Source organism: Mugil cephalus, chromosome 15 (assembly GCF_022458985.1).
Source record: "Mugil cephalus isolate CIBA_MC_2020 chromosome 15, CIBA_Mcephalus_1.1, whole genome shotgun sequence".
Classification (NCBI taxonomy): Eukaryota; Metazoa; Chordata; class Actinopteri; order Mugiliformes; family Mugilidae; genus Mugil; species Mugil cephalus.
In genome coordinates, this window is record NC_061784.1 from 5,008,000 (window position 1) to 5,026,316 (window position 18,317).

Consider the following 18,317-nt stretch of genomic DNA (forward strand, 5'->3'; position numbering starts at 1 on the left):
CACATGTTGGATGGATGAATTAAAGCGAGACACTTCAGACAAAACCATACCTTTTCCATGCACTAGTTTTTTGTTTTTTTTTTTGAGATACTGGGCCATTTTGCCCATTTTTTTCAGAATATTAGATAGACAACCTTCAAAATAAACATTTAGTTGTATACTGTAAACTGTATTGTAAATTCCATTGCAAACTTGATTTCTGATTTAAAAAAATATGTGCAATATAGCAAAACTCTCTACTATCTAAGCTTTTATCACTCAATTTGCTTATTTACATTATTATTATTATGTTACTTACATACATGTTATTTACATAACATCAAACATAAGACTGCCAGTCATTACAGTGAAAATATTTTAATGAGATTATTCTGTTATTATGAAGTTTTTCTTCTAAATGATTATATTGTCTATTGTTGTCTATCTGGGTATAACCAAAAGAAAAGTTGTGGCCCTCCGTCGAAACAAAATTCCTGGAATTCTGTTTAAAACTGACTTTCTAAATTATCGCAGTATGTGTAGAAAAAAATAAGCCCCTTGCCTTGAAGAAGTGTTAGACACGGTGTGTTCCTGTAGGCGGCGGTGTTTCATTTTTGCTTTCCTGGCCACCGTAGAAGAAGAGAGGAACCGAAGTAGCACGTTTGTTAGTGGGTCAGTCAGTCAGTCAATCGTAGTTCTTCCACTGCACAGAAACAGCAGGCTGTCAGCGACTTTCTCTCCAAAATGAACGGTTTAAGCGAGGAACCAATGGCACCACAAACCTTTCTTTACGGTGAGATAACTTCTCAATTTGTGTTTTAAACATCAATTCCCTTTGTGCTGCTGTCAGGAGAGAGTCAATACATCTGGCTGATCAGCTGCATGTGGCTCTCTTTAATGGAAGGTAATGCCTTCTGCTTCTCATATTATTGACGGTAGAGGGCATTTAAAGTGCATCATCTGTCGTTATGCGTTGCAGTAACGTTTTTCCAGGAGGAGCATTAATGAGTCCTGGTGAGCTGCGCAGTTTCCGAGCACTCCGCCATACACGTGTTTGACTATCAATATGGCGGCGCCCGTGGTTTAAGAACATCCGTGATATTTAAGTCTTTTTCTTTCAACTGTAGATTGAGACTACGTTGCAGTTTAATTCGCATCATATTCTGAAGTACTGACAGATTTGAGGATTAAGTTTGTAGTAACGGTTTTCATCGGACCGGTAACGTTCACCCCAACGTGGCTTGTTACACATGTGGACCACGTTCACGTCCTCTCCTGGCTTGGCTAATGTCTTAGATATTTTTATTATTTATTTATTTATTTATTCATTCTCTGGTGCCTCGATCTAAATCGTTCACGTGCTTTTACTTGAGTGTATTTTAAAACTACACATATCTATCTGTAATTGTTTCTTAGCAACCATCGGTGTTTCTGCGTCCCATCACTCAGTATAACCTCAGCATTTCCCGAGCGGAGTTAAATATGATTGAGATGTTATAATGCAAAACCAACCAACCAAAAAAAGAAAAGAAAAGAAACGGGTCAATACAGCGTTATGCTGCGGAATTTAACTCGCACAAGAAATAATGTGAGCCATATATTTTGCATTGATTCACACAATGGGAGGCGTTTCATACATGTGATCTGTGGAATCGTTTCCATTTAGTGTGCCAGCCGTAGGCAATTCTTAGTCAGACAATTTGTAATCAGTAATAACTTAAAATGTTATTCGTTATTAATACTAGCGAATTAATAACGAATGTGAATAAATATCTATTACATTTAAATTTACATGGGGCTCTTGAGTCTAGGTCCAATAAAATGTGATGTTATTAACTATGGAAAACGTAGTAATTAAAATGAAATTATCTAGCTTGGGTCTTTTTTTTTTCCTTTTTTAAAAAAAAAAAATCAACATGGGTTTTCTACACCCCCCCCCCCCCCCCCTTTATTTGAGGGGAATTCCTGCAGGTACCATGTGGAGCCATTGGTGTCAGTAATCTGTATGTCTCCCTCTTGTGCATACTTTAAATATAGCACTTTAAACCCAGATTTTTGTCTGCTTCCAGGTTTCACGTTGCATCTAATCTAATTTTTTCTTTCTTTCTTTCTTTTCTTTGTAAATATCCTGTCAACAGGCTGTGTGCTGGAAGCTGGAAAGGAGGTGACATTCAATCCCGAGGATGACGACTTGGAGCATCAGCTGGACCTTAGAATGGTAAGAACCCTGGAATCAAAGTTGAACCAAGAGAGACATATGTCACTTTATAATAAAACGCTTTATGTTCCTTATCCTACTGGCAGTTTGGCAACAGGTCCTCTTCTCTATAAGCTTCTTCTGGTTGCGGACAAATACATGGGAGCAATTATGGACCATGCAGTGCAATCACAAAGTCAGATTGTATTTCATGACTGCTGCTCAGTGTTTGATAGACATTTGAATAAACATTAATACATGATTGAAGTGATGGGAAATGTGTAAACAATGGTTTCCAGATGTGTGTTTAAAGGATCCGAATGTGAATCAGACAAAGTTAGTATTAGCTTGTTTGGTGGTTTAATTTAGTGGTGCATATTTTAAATAATTTCCTTAACTAAGGTTACCAACAGAGTCAATAATCAATAAGGCAAAATGGCATCATTCAGAATTGCTATTTAACAATAACCCAAACAAAATCTAAAGGCTTGTACAGAGTAATGCAGTATATTAGTTTTATATAATATTTACCCTGGTCGCTGAACTCGATCCATCTGCTGGAAACAGCTGCTCAGCTGCAACAGATGTTAACAGACACTACTGTTCAGGGCGTGTGACTAGAGTCCCCCTGCTCCTAAACCTCAGTAGAGTTGGCAGGTACAGCTGCTTTTTGCTGTCTGTCAAAATGAAATGAAAATCCTAGTTTAACATCCGCCCGAGTCTAAGAGAGGTAGCTAAACCACACACCCTTACACCGATTCACGGCTTCATGCTGCAGTGAAATCATGAAAACCTTTAGAAGTCGTCAGAGTCCAGAAGTTCATCTGTTTTGTTTTCATCCATCACAACCTGATTTTACAAAGACTTAAACAAATGGAACAAACACGGCAGTGCACCAGATTAATCTAAATAAGAAGAAAGAAACAATGTAGAAATGTGGTTGTTCTTGTCCCTTTAGGCTTGTGTTGACCCCAGCACAAAGGATGAACTTCACATGGTGGAGGTGGAAGGTCAGGACACAGAGGGCCAGAAAATCAAGGCGGCACTTGTTACACTCAAACCCTCTACACTTCCATGTGTAAGTAAACCACTTCTTGTCTTTCTAAACATGTCAAAGGCTTAATGCATTCTGCTCTTTTTCCTGCCACTGCCACTTGGCATTGTTACTCATTGACACTCAGATAATTCATGATTCAAAATTCTGCTCCGTGTAACATGAATATTAAGAACCAGCGATGAGGCGGTTGGATAATGTGAGCCTCTTCGTTACAGGTTTGTCTCGGCGGTTTCACCATCACACCACCTGCCGTCTTCCGCCTGAAGGCCGGGGCAGGTCCCATCCATATCAGTGGACAGCACCTCGTCAGTGAGTATTTGACCAAAGAAAATAACGTTGTTTTTTCACTTAATGATTGATCCTTGGAAAACACCAGTATGACTGTTCATGCAGCAGAGCCTCGTCTGACATGTCTAACTTGTTCTTGAAGTGATGGAAGCTGACCAGTCTTTTGATGAAGATGATGACGACGATGAGGAAGAGGAGGAGGAAGACGTCAAACAATCCAAGAAAAGACCTGCTTCTTCTCCATCCGTCAAGGCTCAGGTTTGTTTTATATCCGGTTCGGTTTGAAGCTGGAACGTGACACAGATTAAATCAATATAATTTGTTTAATTTTTTAAATTTTATTTTTAATTCTTTCCAGAAAAAAATGAAAATGGAAATGGATGACGATGATGATGACGACGAGGATGATGAGTAAGTATCTCATTTACCTTTCTGAAACATGGATTCCTTAGCACAGTCAAAATTAGTTAGTTCTTAACATATATAATTAAAAAATATATATATATCAATGAATTACCTGCACACGCACTAGCATTCAATCCAGTGTTTTTTGTGAGTTTGAGGTTGTGAAATCTTGTTCTAGTTCCACTGTGTTACATTTATGCTGACAAGACCATAATAACTACTATACCTGCAACTACTGCTGCACTGTTCTCCTCTATTACAACATATGATAACACAGAATACAAAAACTACAGATCTAAAAGTGAAACTTTTATCTATAAAGTAAACGTGCACTGCTGTTAGTATATACAGCTGAATACTGGACTAAGAGGTTCTTCTTTAAAGCAGTTTATTCAAAGAATGTGAGATACTGGACTGGGGATGTCCAAGTTACCTGTGTTGAAGTGGTTGATTACCTGCAGTTTGAACGATGATAGCAGTGTGACCTGGAAGTGCTGTTCTGTTTTAGCTTGATGTATAACCTGCCTTTGTGCTGTAATACACCCAAGACTTGTTACAATGAACTTTCCTCACAAAACATAAAAGTAACCTGATGTGAAGATGACTCTAATAGATACTGCTCCTGGTTTTTCTGGTTGAATACCATTAAAGGTAATAGGATTTATGTTGAATCATGAAAGGTGCTTCAACTGTTCCTAGTTTTTAATATTTGTTTAGATGCCGTCTCGTTTTCTGAGCTTGCAATGTGAGAAACATTATGTTGGAAGCATGAGAGCAGTTCTCCACACGCTGAACTATGCTTCAGGCTTTTAGGTTCATTAAGAGTGATCTAGCAGAGGTGCTGATATGGTTCCAGGTTCAAACTATGGTTTGAAAATAAATGCAATAGTAACACGTTAAAAAAACTCTTTAAATACTGGAAATTATTTTTAGCACTCTATTAATGCGCACATATTCTCTTATGACCTTGGCCTACACAGCAGTTTGGAAAATCAGGACATGCTCGGTGCAGCAGGAACGCTGTGGAAGGCAAGCAGCGTTTATCCTCTGCAACCAAAAAAACCCCAAAAAAAACCCCACATATGTTATTAGTTGGGAATATGAATGCAGTTACCGAGGAGACTTTGTGTATCTGAGTTGTAAACTAACAGCTGTGTTCTGCTTTGGCACTGAAGTGGTGTTTTAGCCCTAAAGGCAACTATTTGAATGTTGGCTTCTTAGTAATACTTTTGACATAATTACAGATAACAAGGATGTTTATTTTTAAGCCATTTAAGAAGATAAAGCAGTTGTAAGAACAAAGATGACCATATTAATGAAATCCTTTCTTTCAGCGATGAAGAGGATGATGAGGATGAAGAGAGTGAGGAGGAAAAAACACCTCCTAAGGTAAGCAAATATTTTAGACTATGATGTAAGCTGAATTAATATGTTTTGTGACAGATGTAATCTGACTAATATCTGCCGGTTTGCTACAGGCCAAACCAACGCCATCCAAACAGAAGGGCCCAGCTCAGAATGGCAAGAGTTCTAAACCCGCCACTCCAGCCGCAAACCAGGTGACCACTGGGTTTCAGAAACCTTCTCTACACAACCACTATTACATATAGACAGCATATTACCATTTGAAAGTTAGCACGCTCCTAATGTCAAAACTTTGTTCTCAAAAGACCCCTAAAGGTAAAGGTGAGAAGTCGCCTAAAACCCCACCAACACCCAAAGGAAACTTGACTCTTCCTGAGATTAAAGCCAAGATGATGGAGGCAGTCAACAAGGTTGGTGTCCTTCTCTTAAAATCTGTTTGTCATCACTGTTTGATGTTGTTTTGAAGAGTTGATGCATTACTCGACTTAAAAAAATTTAAGTTTTCTCATAGAAGCTGTTGTGTTTTCGCAGGGAGTAACATTACCCAAAGCCCAGCCCAAGTTTGAGAACTTTGTGAAGCATGGTCATAAAGTCTCAGACCCCAAGGTACAGTACACATTTACAGAGCCTGTGCTCGTTAATCAGACGCTCGCTGACATTTAAAATGAGCTTGGGACACGTAATCCATTTAATTGTGGGAGTTTATTGGCAATATAAAAAAAAAAGTTTGAACAAAATGGAAAACGTACAACTACTGTTAATTGGTGATACTTTTAATACCTCAGTTGTCTGAAACTCATTTGTTGACTACGTTTTCAATCTTAAAGGTCATCCAGTTTGACCTTTTATGAAGAAAATTAAAGATTAGAAAGAAAAAAAATATTATTACATTGTTAGTATTTGTGTATCTTTGTACATTTTGTGTGTTTATTAGATATGAGTATAGCAGAATGATTGCATTAAATGTTCTTTAAAAGTAGACCAATAAGAAGAAAAAAGGAGATGCTGTTAGACTTTGAGACTACCACTAGAGGGCAGCAGAGTCCCAGTTTTCAAATAATGACTGCCTCAGTTTATTTGGAAGAAATGAAACCAAAATTTGAAGCTCACTGGAAGGATTGAAAGCATGTTACGCTGATATTTCCTGATAATACATTTGAAATGTTTTTGATCCTGCAGTACCAACATCCAGCTCTCTTTATTTTTTTTTGTTCTAGGCGATTGCAGAGCTGTGGAAGTGGAGACAGACTCTGAAGGATGCTAAATAACTCCCACTCTGTAGTTTTATCTCTTTTTATGGCTCGTTTTTGCCCATAGCACCTCTCAAACCCAAACTCAGTGCCTCACACTTGTCATAAAATCACTTCAGTCTAGTCCAACTTGGCCTGCTCTCCTCAGTGAGGAGACTGGAGAGGCGGTGGTGGATAATAACCATGCATCGCCTTCTCATTAGTACAGAGAAATTATTTGGTTTGTTGAATAAACCCTATAAGAACGGTCTTAGATCACTGTAAATAAAATTCTCGCTAGCCGATTTCTTTGTTTTTTTTTTTTTTTTTTGCATCAACTGTAAAATCTGATTTGGTCTCATAGCAACAGTATATACACCCATCATAACACACGCTTAAGACATAAAACCTTCAAATGAGTTTCAACCAAAGCATAATCTATTGCTTCCCATAGTCCAGCTTTGGTAATGCATTTTTGCCATCCCTAGTAATCCTGATCTAGATTTGGTACCATCAAGAACATAAACACTTGGCACTTTTTTTTTTTTCCTTGAATGTTCATGCTAATGTGAGATTACAGATATCATAATCCCACTAAACATTGTATGTAATATTGTTTCAGAATTCAAGATTTTCTTGTATTTTACCGTCCGGGAAAGAACAAAAAATATAATCAACAATTGGGTATTGAGCAAAAAGCTGCATTACCGTTGAAGTGAAGCGCCTGACATATTTCAACTCTGTTGGGGGATCTGTTTGCCTTGTGTTGCTATGACTACTGACAGTCCTGTAGGCCTAAGGCTCCGAATGCCTCGAGTGACCCGCACGCATGAAGGAATTTGCGAGTGAGTTTTGTGATTGTTCCTTAAAAATTTCCGACCTGTTTTCGAGAAGCTGCAAATTCTTGTGAGTAGTTCAAGTTGTATTAAATGCGTAAATGTTGGTGCATGAGGCCTGTTCAAGCGGAAGAGCATTCCATGTTGTCTAGAAACATCTCGTCAGTTTTTATGACTTTAAATATGCCGTGGGTTTGAATGGACTTCCCAAAAAATGATTAAATAAAAACAAAGATGTGGATCTGTTGTCATTGTTCCGTTTCCTTGCAGTTATAATAGCTGACGATAAATACTGTATTTAGCCTTTCCTTTATATTCTGTGAAACATTTTCAAAGACTGAGACTCATAATTTGAGGCAGGAGCCAAAATCAAGTCCTAGGTGTTAACAGCTCTGAATAATAAACCAGTCTTCTCTTCTGAACTGTATGAATGAAAGTATTATTCCTTCCCAGTGTGTTTAAGAAGTGAAGCTTCATATTTAGGTGTCATGGAAATCCATTGTCTTTTCCATAATGGGGAAAATATATTGTTCCTGCTTTACACTCATCAGCCATAACATCATGATATTGTGTAGGTTGCTAACACATTAACCCGACTCCTGTGGTGTCCAGTACCAAGGCAGCGAGTCCTGCAGGCTGTGAGGGGAGGACCCCGTGGATCAGTGCCTCGTCTCACAGCAGTGGACAGAGGTGCAGTTGTGTGACCTGGTACAAAGCAGACTGATGCACTTTGAACTACTGGTCTGTCAGGTCGGACCACATTTCACTGTTTCTCGTGGTGATGCACCCTCCAGTGCGTGTCTCTCTATATAACATTCTATCAAAATCATCAGCGTAAAGATGAAATCATGTCACCACTGTGATCCGTGCTCCTACTTTGCATTAATGAAAGCTACACAGAATCACAGAATTCTGTGATGCTGTTTGTTCCCGCTATTGTTCGTAGAGCGAGGGTGATGTTTTGTGACCCTTGATCAAATGCGTTTTTTAAAGGGCATGCAGTCATCTGACAAAAGAATCGCGAGCCTTCTTTTTGACTGTAGCCGCCGGTGAGGCTGCTTTTGTTCCCGTGTGTGGAACACGTACTGTGTCGACCGTGTCTGTAAGCAGGATCCGTTTCATCTAGCTCCCCTTGCTGCCTTTTTCTTGAGGAATACGTTTTCAGACTCAACCTTCAGGGTGGGCCTGGTTGTTTTCCATTCACGTTGCGTGAACGTTCTTGAATGAATCATTTATTTGAACAGTTTTCTGATGATGTAACCTCAAGAGGTTCAGCTATTGTAAGACTGCGTACAGTATTTTGCCATGTGCTTCGTGGTATGTGGCGCGTATGCAACTTCAGCGTAAAAAAGCCAAAGTCTTTTGCTTGGGAGTCACAGTCATTCAAGAACTAGTGTAGGTGTGTGTCTATGCAACAACTGTCTGGGTACATGGTAATAAGATGGTGCCGAAGTACATGCAGTCAAGGTCATAAAGATTTGAGCATTATCATGTTTCAGTAGCTCAGAGGTCTATGTTGTGATCACCTGACGTAGGCGGATGTTGTTATTTAAAGTTATTTAAAGTCAACTTAAATTCCAGCCCAAAGACGAAAGGAGTTCTACGATCTCTTCAGTAAAGAGCAGAGAGGGGAAATGATCACTGAACAGAAATGCATATGTGAAATCTTGCGGTAGAAGATAATTGTCATTCTTCCTCATTTCCTTTCAGTGAGTTTGTAGGACAGAGGCAGAGTGGATTCAGAAGATTTGGCCACTTCTGTGGAAGTGAAATGATTGTTAGTTTTATGGTCTGGCCTGCAGGGAGGAAGGAGAAATGACCAGAGAATGGCAGGCAGAATGGGAACAGACAAAAAAGGAGAACTAGAGCGCGACACTGTGGGCTCTTATAAATCATAAGCTCAGAGGAGGTCGTGACAAAGTGAAGGGAGATGAGACACTGTAAAAAGAGAGAGGAAAATTAAGGGAGTTCAGGTGAAGAGGCGGTTTTCATATATCATATATAGTGTAACCAGTTAAAACACATGCAGACGGCACAGCCATGGCAACTTCTATCATTTTCATGGCCAATAGCGTGTTGCACCACAAGGTGGCAATGAAAGCAAAGCAACTTTCATTTTGTTGGCCATTATGTTTTGTGTACTCATTCACCTGGAGGAAGATGGCTTCCAGCCAGAGAGAGGGCGAGCCAGAGTGTGGCGCGGGTGATGTTTGATTCCTGGTTCAGTATGAAAGTCTCATGTTTGTGCAGCAACATCTCTAAATGTGAACTGTATATAGTGTGTATTAAAGGCTCCATAATTATGTATATATAGATTGGTGCACCACTTCAAGGACAAAAAGGATGATTTAAATCTTAAGGATTCTCTATAATGCCCCACACTCCTCTGAAGAAAAAAATAAAGGTCTCCTTAAAGGATTATCTTATTTACTTCCCTGTTTAAAAATGTATGTTTTACACATTCATGAGGCACTTTAAGCTGCATTGCGTGTGAAAAAGGTGCGTTGTGAACAGTTTTCTATTCACAGTACTTCCACAAGGCAGACGCAGTAGATTTTCCACATTTATTTTATGTACAACACAAACAAATCACAATTTAAAAAGTTTTTAAAAAACTGAATATTTGACGAGTGCAACAGCTATTGCAACTAGAAAAACAACATGTACAAGTCAAGCCCATTCACACAAACAGAGCAAACCAACAAACAGGTCACAACATTTGTCGGTCAGCAAAAAATATTGGCAATCTGAGTTAGAGAAATCAGTATATTTTCCATTTAAAGTTACAGTTTAACTCTGGCACCTGAAAAACATCTGCAGGGCTACTGGATGATTTTTTTGTGTTTGTTTAAATAAGGCACAAATACGTGGAAATAATGGTAGTGAACTGCTTTTGAAGTCAGCTGTTAAGTGTTCGGCCTACACAGCTGTAAAATGGGTTCAAAACGCACCCATTGCCATGTGTCATTTCTATTCAGTGCATTCAAATCATGCTCCCTACACTGTACATCTGAATGGACTGCACCATTCGGCATGTTGAAACACACAAAGTACTTTAACTTAGTGCTTTACAGGTGTCAGCTATGTAGATAGTATATTACACATTACATAAGCAAGCACTGGCTTCAGTTCTAGACATGGCAGGGCCAGTAAGGTCTTTCTTATAAGTAAACTGTTACTTAAAACTTTAATGAGTTTGCTGAAATAATAATATTACAGTAACATGACTGGGTATCCCCGTAGAAACAAAAATAATAATAAAAAAAATACACAGGTACTGATTGCCTCCTGGGATACATTTTTTTTCAAATGCTTGAATCTCTGAACTCAACTAGCAAGAATGTCAAAGTGTTCCTTCAGCCTCAAACGTATTCCTTGCTGCTGCTTGGGGGTCTGTTGGAGATGGGATACTTTGGTGATGGCTTGCTTTTCGGGCAGGATGCTGCCAGCATGGCACCTCCGACTACAGCCAGGAAAGCTCCAGCCCAGGCAATGAAGATGGCAGAACCGAACTCATACCTTTAGAAGGAGAAGGTACAGTTAGTCAAAACAATAAACATTATCAAGGGAGAATAATACTAAAAATACCCAGTACTGCTTTGCAATGCAAATTTGATTCAATATCAAAAGTACAGCTTGCAGATCACCGTTTTACATTTCCCCTTGACTCTTTGAAAAACGTGCCTGAAGTTTTCAGCTTCAGTTCTCGTGTACTTACTTGGTGTTGACGGGGGTGAAAGGGTTGTAGAAGGCTTGGATGATGTCGTGAGCGTACCAAGAGCAGGCAACAACGGAACACAAAGCTGTGGGAGAGTAAAGTAAAGATCACTAAAACTGTTGTGAAAAAAGAGAAAACTACTGCAAAAACCATCCGGCCTCTCACCTCCAATCAAGATGATGATTCCTCCAGTCATAGCAATGCGGCTTTTGCGCACTTTGTCATCTCCTCCACAGTTGGTGCACTTCATTCCCATGCAGGCAACGCCCAGGCCAGCCAATGTTACGATGATACTCACAATCATAAGGGCGCGAGTTGCCTGGAGGGCACCTGGTTAAGAGAACAGGACCAGGTTAAACCGTCAGCCATTGAAACAATTACCATTCGTCAACAGTTGGAGTATATGAATAAGGTGTGGCAAGAAAGTACAGGCTTTATGGGTTGTAAAACAAAAGTACAACAACATATAAAGTGTAGATCTCTTTTATGAAGGTTAAACTCATTGTTGCACAGGTGGTTTTATATGTTTCACATCCAAGATATGCCGAGGAAAAAAAAAAAAAAAAAAAAAAAACTGTTCATGAGCAACAGAGCAGCCTCTGTCTCTTGTGTCACTGCCGCTCCCTGTAACAACGCACTACACAAACTGGCTCTAACCGGAAGACCAAAGACGCTCTGGAGGGGGTTGGGGTAGTAAGTGAGTGGGCGTGCGTGCGTGCGTGCAAACCCCAAACAGGTCTGACCAGGTTTCAGGTTTCATTATGCAGAAGACACTCCCAATTCCAGGCACTCAACGGCCCACCTTTACAGCAGGTAGATGTCTAATGGTTTAAAAGGGCCGTCGGAAAAGTCAGAAATGTGGCTAAAAATAAAAGCGCCACCTCCGACTCTAGTTGTCAACCTTTTCCAGGCGTGTTAGCAGATTTTGAGGAGGCATTTCTGAATAATGACAATTTATTTATTCGCTTCCTCCTTATCTAACCACAGCTTTAATCACACAATGTTTATCAGAGTTGGTTGGTGTTCATGTTTGAAGAGGCAATAAGTCACATTGTGCTACAGATATTTTATCAAGTTTTGATAAGTAAAAACAAACACACACAAAAAAATAACTAAGTTAAAATAATAACTGATAATAGTAGCCGGTTCCTGAACTTTTAGGCCGACAAATAACCTACGGCTCTAAAGTTCCCTCGTTTTGCTATTCAGGCGTTTCACGCTTCAGGGCACCGCATCCTTGAACTGAATTTGAAATTGCAGCGCTACCATTGACCTATTTAGCCAGCCATTTACGACAGGTTAGACTCATAAAGACAATTACAACAATAAAAGTTTGATGATTTCAGACCAACGTCCAGGCTTCTTTATTTTGTTTTTCTGGAGAAGGATGACATCACTACCGATTTTATCACAACACTGAACTGCCTCTACTATTCTGCAGCTAGGAAGTGGAGCAACATTGTTTAGGGTGTTAATTATATGGATTTTTGGGCCCAGGCCATATACAGGAATGGGGGTTGTGAGGTTGGTATTTGGACCTGTTGACTAAACAGTTGTTCATACAGGCGTTGTTTAAACTGTAACTACATCTGCTGTGTAAGGCAAGTGCAACTCTATGGGGAGTTTCACCCGGGGAGGATGGGGAGGGGGAGGAGGAGGAAGTTTTACCAGGACAATGGCTGAAGGCTAATCATTGCCGAGATGTGGGAGTAAAACACACATTGTCGCCTATCAAGAGGCAAAAGAGTAAGAATTTCAAAAATTTGACTGCAATACTGCAATACAAAGAGTATTAGTAGAGTAGGCCACTCAATGGGATCCAAACTAGAGACGGCAAAATGGCGGTTGACAAGTTGATAAAAACCGGTTAGCCCAGTTTACGGGAATCTTAGCCAAGAAGAAAAAAAGAAAAATGGCCGTAGGACAAACTTGTATTCCAGCAGGTGCATGACAATGTTACATAATTTCCGGCCGCATATTAACGGTATACTTAAAAAAATAAACAAAATAAAAGTATACACTGATTTTAACATAAGTAGTCTACTTTTGTTAAAGTTTGAGCGCAAATAACAGGGTTAGCCTTTTAAAGGACTATTGAGAAACGAACACTTTCGTTTCAAGTATTTAAAAATGTACTGTGTTCAAAAGGACAACTGCTTAAAATGCCACTTACTGTTGAGCTGCAGGATTGAGTCGTACACTTTGCACTGGATCTGGCCTGTGCTCTGGAACGCACAGGACATCCACAGTCCTTCATACATGGCCACCGCTGTGATGATGTTGTCCCCGACATAAGCGGACATCTTCCACTGGGGCAAAATGGTACCAATTATCAGTCCAATGACGCCCAAAAGAGCCAGGGCGAAGCCCAAGATCTGAAGACTCGAGTTGGCCATTTCTATTTCTTGACCTTCTTTTTCTTCGACGAGTTGACTTCGAATCAACAAAAGACGACGTCCACCTGCTGCGACGGTACGGGTCCCCCGCTCACCTTACAATATAGTTTCTTAAAACAAAGTTCGCTTTCCAAAAGTGAGCTCCTCTTTTATTATCTATGCGGATATTCCTCCGATGTCTGTTGATATTCAAGCCGACAGTGGTTCTGTTTGAATTTATCAAGTCTCTGGGGTCCTTGTTGCACACCTGTTCCTCTGCCGCACCTTGACTGAGGAGGGGACAGCGGGAGCGAGCTTTTTTAGGCGGTTTCTCTCGCAGGTGGGCGGGGACGCGCACGCAGTTTCGACTCATCCGCCGCGCAGCGAGCACCTTAGTTTCGTGATGTCAGTGCTTCCTGTGCGGTGGAAATATTTCTATTTACCTTGATGACTAGCATAACAACGTTCTGCTTCTCAACTGAAAAAGCAGTGAAAGAAACAAAAACTTTAACACCCCCATCAACCTGCACCATATTTTTTGATAAATTAGAAGTCTGGACTTAATATGTAATTTCAGTCTGAAATATTTCTGACTTGATCATTTCAAAGACAGAAATAGTCAGAATCACGTGGCACTGCCTGGTCAGCGTTTTTTTAAAAATAAACAGTGTCTTGCAACAATGTGGTAATATTTTGCAATAATAATATAACTAATTTAGCCAGCAGACATATGTCTCCAATGACACATGAATTACGCCAATATGTTAGATTATCTAAAATCTAAATATCAAATCAAAGCCTCATAACAGTTTCAATAAGGATTTTCGAAGTGGAAGCCCAAAATGTCAATAATAATAATAAGGTAATTAATTTACCTTATCATATGTACACATTACTGGTGTCCAGAAATGGACATGTATACACATTTTCCCCATAGTGTTAATTCATCATTATACATTTTAATATAATCTTTGTGTCAAAAACAAATAAATAAATAAGTAAGACATTAGACAAAAAATGGGTCATGTTTAGCATATATGTTGCAGTATCTGTTCATTTTGAACACATTCCATTTAGTTTTTCACACATCTGTTTTCCAGTCTATGCGCCAGGGTTTCCTGGAATCGTGAAGGGCTTGGTCCAGCTGTTGTTCGAGTCAGATGATGCCTGACTCTGTTGCGGCCTGAGTGTTAGCTTCCGATGAACAGAACACATTCCTTTCCCACCTTTTATGAAATGTAAAGTGAAAGAAACTGACACTTCCCTTTGAGCTTCACGGCTGAGGCTCGTTCCGTGTTGTGGCCAGTCTCTAGCTTTAGTTTGTATTCTGTCTTTACTTCTTCATAATTATGTGTACATATATGGGCATAACCGTCACCATAATACAATTTCCAAGAACGTCTTATCAGTTCACACCTTCCTTTTGTCACACAGGCAAACGGTGAAGGTCTAATAAGTAATCCAGGAAGCTCAAAGCACATAAGGTTTGTCTTAGTCATATTTAATGCGAATGTCACACAGTGTGCTTGTATGTACATTTACAAAAAGCACAATTGATAATCATACATTAAATTATTTTTTAGATTAAGCATGGGCGCTTCAGTTATAGGACGCATTAAATGGGTCTCTGGACGATGTTTGTCTGTTGATCCACTGGCAGGATCATGTAACTGACTGCAGTTGAGGATTTGAAACCAGGAAAGTCAACAAATGGCAGCAGGAGTGTCTCGTGGCCTCTGGGGCTGAATCCACTCCCAGGTGAATCCATTAAAATAGCAGTGGTAGATATGAGTGTTGTATAGTGAAGGAGCATGTTTTGATAACAACATACCACACATCCATTTACTAATAAATACATACAGCCCTACCTTCAACAAAACTGTTACTTGTTATCAACTTAGCAGGAACTGATTTTACTGTTTGTTGTGGGTTGAACAAAGCCTGATGCTGCTTCACATTAGACTCACGGATCAATAAAGCTCTGAACGCACTGATTCCATTTATTATCATGTTTGTGACTGCCACTTCCCTGTGAGCTATTCTTTTGGACTGTTGAGATAAACAAATGGAAATAAAATAGAGCGTTCCTTTCTGAGAGAGATAGAGAGACAGAGAGAGAGAGAGAGAAAGATTTTTATATGTTGTTTATCAGTTTATCAGTTTTGTAGACTGTCTTTTGGGCGCGTTTTCTATTGTGTCTTTATGTATGGGCATGTAAAGGCATAACCACAAATACCAACCTCAGTCAAACATAACAGTTCTGGGAATTTCTTTTCCGAATAAGCTTTCCTTTTGACAAACGGTTGAAGATCTAATAGCTAACCCAGGAGGTAGCTCAGACCTGAAAGTGTTATTTGCCCCAAGCGAAATATTGTTTTTAGATGACACTTTGCTCTGGGCAATACATTACAACAACACAAGAGCAGGATATGAATTCACAGATGTGCCAGTGTCAGTTTTTATTTAACAGACAAAGTCTTTAACTCCATAGCAGGGTTTCTCTGACTGTTTTGCTGGATAATTTATCTGGGTGAATGCTTAGTGGTTATATTTTGGCTTTATTCCATGGTAAATAACAATGTGACTTGAAAGTTACAGTGGGAGTTGCTTCTGTTGCTTCACTGGTCTGACCGGTTTTTTAAGCTCCTCCTGGTGTCACAACAATTCTTAGAAAACACCAGATATAACCAAAATCAACATTTGCATGCAGAATCAAGTTTTACGCAAGCGTGTGAATTTCTCATTCATACTTTTACCAGACTGCATGTTAACCACATGTAAAGTATGTTTCATCATTGTTATGATACTTGAGCAATACTGGCATCTTTCAGATTGATACCAATCGTAGCTGTCTGAGTCATCACAGAGATTGAAGGAAAGTATCTAGTAAATACTTTTGACTTGTCATAAGTTTCTGGACAAGGCCAGTGACTCATTTGAAGAAAAACAGACAGACATCAAAAGGAACTATTTTAGGGCGCTTATTGTGCCTTACAGGGTGTGTCCATTTTATCTGTGTCAACATTTTATTTACACTGATCTGAAAGATAACTCCAGGCCCTTTACCACTGTTAACTGAAGATTGATTTTGTATGTTTTGTACTGTGTTAAAGACTCTGATATGGACCTAGCCTCCAAAAACAGAGGGGAAGTTACACTTTTTATTATTGATATACCTTCTTCTTTTTAGGGCAGTGCAACTGCGGTAACTGAAAACTGAAACTTCATGAAATCATTCATACATTAACGAGTTTCCTCTCTAAACCTTTAATCAAAAATAAGTAATTACCTGAAAAATTTCCCTATGACATACCTTTGATATTTTGAGTCATGAATTTTGTCTAGTTAATTGCTTCTTATACCCAGGTGGCTGGTATAACTTTGAGACTGATTTGTGACTCTCTGTAATCCTTTAACTCTGAGTGGGTATGTTGCACCATCATTTTAAGGATCAGGAAAGAGGAGGTATGGTTGCGTCAATGCTTGATCTCATAAACACAGCTACAAAGCTCAATGTTGCCATCTATTGGCTGTTATGCATATAAAACCAAGCCATAAACGGCCATTAAGTCAACCTCTGCAAACAAAGTGGCATACGTGTCTTTTCAAAACAAACAAAAGGACCTCATACAAATGAAAGGAGTGCCTTCTTTGTACTGTACATTCAAGCTCTTTCTTGGACCATTACGACCTTGTTTGCCAGTTCGTACTTCCCTGTAATCAGCATACATTCTCATTTCGCATCCACATTTCACACAGCAGTAGGAACTGTTACATAGTATAAAGATTGGGCGCCATAGTTTTATTCTAGCTGCTGCTTTGGATTTATTCATTATGTGGCTAAGCTGGCTGTGATTCTGTAGATCTCAATCATCACATTTCAGTAACGTTTAAGAAGGCACTGTTCAACCGTCCAGAAAATCAAATCAAAACAAATGTCTATAGTCAGCATTAGGTCCACATATGTTTGAATACTGACACAGTCTTTGTTGTGAAGTTACATGTGCTGAATATGAACTTAAAGTGCAGATTTTCAGATTCAGTTTGAGGGTATTCAAATCGGAGGAAAGGCGTAGGAACCACGACCATTAATAATACATAGTCCACTGCTGTCAGGGCTTCAAAAATAATTGGACAAATAAAAAAAATACTCCTTTTTTTCTTTTTCTTTTTTCAATTGTTTGCCAGGTCTCTATATTAGATTGTTTACCTATCTGCCCTAAGTGAATTGCATGCTTGATCGGGTCAAAGTCTGGTGGCTAACTTAACCAAAATATTCCACTTACATTGAGAGCTTTAAAACACATGTTGTGGATTCACAGCAACAGTTTCACATGGCAGAGTCACACTTGAAGACAGACAAATGTTCAGCCTGCTTGACTGATGATGAAACAGTGAGAGCGTATACCACAGAGCGTGTCCACAACACAGATTTTGAGTCAAATGTCCAAATATGAGCTTGCAAAATGGCGCCTGCCTATACAAATGATTGTAATCACAGATACTTTCTTTCAGTTTAGGTGTGAATGTTTTCAAACTGAGTGTTGCCACTTCAAACCCATATTCATTATACCATTTTAAATCCGGTATGTTTTGGTAAATGGCTAAAATAACAAAAATGTGACATCTCTAGTGAACCTAATACGAAATACCAAATGTTCTCATTATATGTTTTTCATGACAGTAATTATTGACGCATAAAGAGGATCTTTATGTTTGTTCCCCTCTTCTACATGCACTTCCGCTGACTTTGTTAATCATTCCATGATTGCTTTCCATCCATTTGATGCTATATTGTTGTTATTAATATCAATGAGAGCTGAGCTGTGTGTAGTCAGAAGAAAATTGGCATTTGGCGCTTGGAAAAA

At 39.2% G+C, this 18,317-nt stretch overlaps 2 protein-coding genes across 2 annotated transcripts; one reads left to right on the top strand and one right to left on the bottom strand.

Annotated features, from left to right (window-relative positions):
* Positions 1-604: 604 nt before the first annotated feature.
* Positions 605-7,597, top strand: npm1a (nucleophosmin 1a). Its single transcript, XM_047606587.1, has 11 exons — positions 605-772; positions 2,118-2,197; positions 3,135-3,254; positions 3,449-3,542; positions 3,664-3,779; positions 3,880-3,932; positions 5,261-5,315; positions 5,405-5,485; positions 5,597-5,701; positions 5,823-5,897; positions 6,509-7,597. Exons 1-11 carry the CDS (start codon positions 724-726, stop codon positions 6,557-6,559), a joined length of 879 nt encoding a protein of 292 aa, XP_047462543.1. The 5' UTR covers positions 605-723; the 3' UTR covers positions 6,560-7,597.
* A 2,309-nt stretch (positions 7,598-9,906) lies between these two features.
* cldn7b (claudin 7b) lies at positions 9,907-13,750 on the bottom strand. The gene is made up of 4 exons (XM_047606589.1): positions 13,248-13,750; positions 11,240-11,404; positions 11,075-11,159; positions 9,907-10,875 (listed from the first exon to the last, which is right to left on the bottom strand). The coding sequence occupies exons 1-4, from the start codon at positions 13,468-13,470 to the stop codon at positions 10,719-10,721; spliced, it is 630 nt and encodes a 209-aa protein (XP_047462545.1). The 5' UTR covers positions 13,471-13,750; the 3' UTR covers positions 9,907-10,718.
* Positions 13,751-18,317: the final 4,567 nt, after the last annotated feature.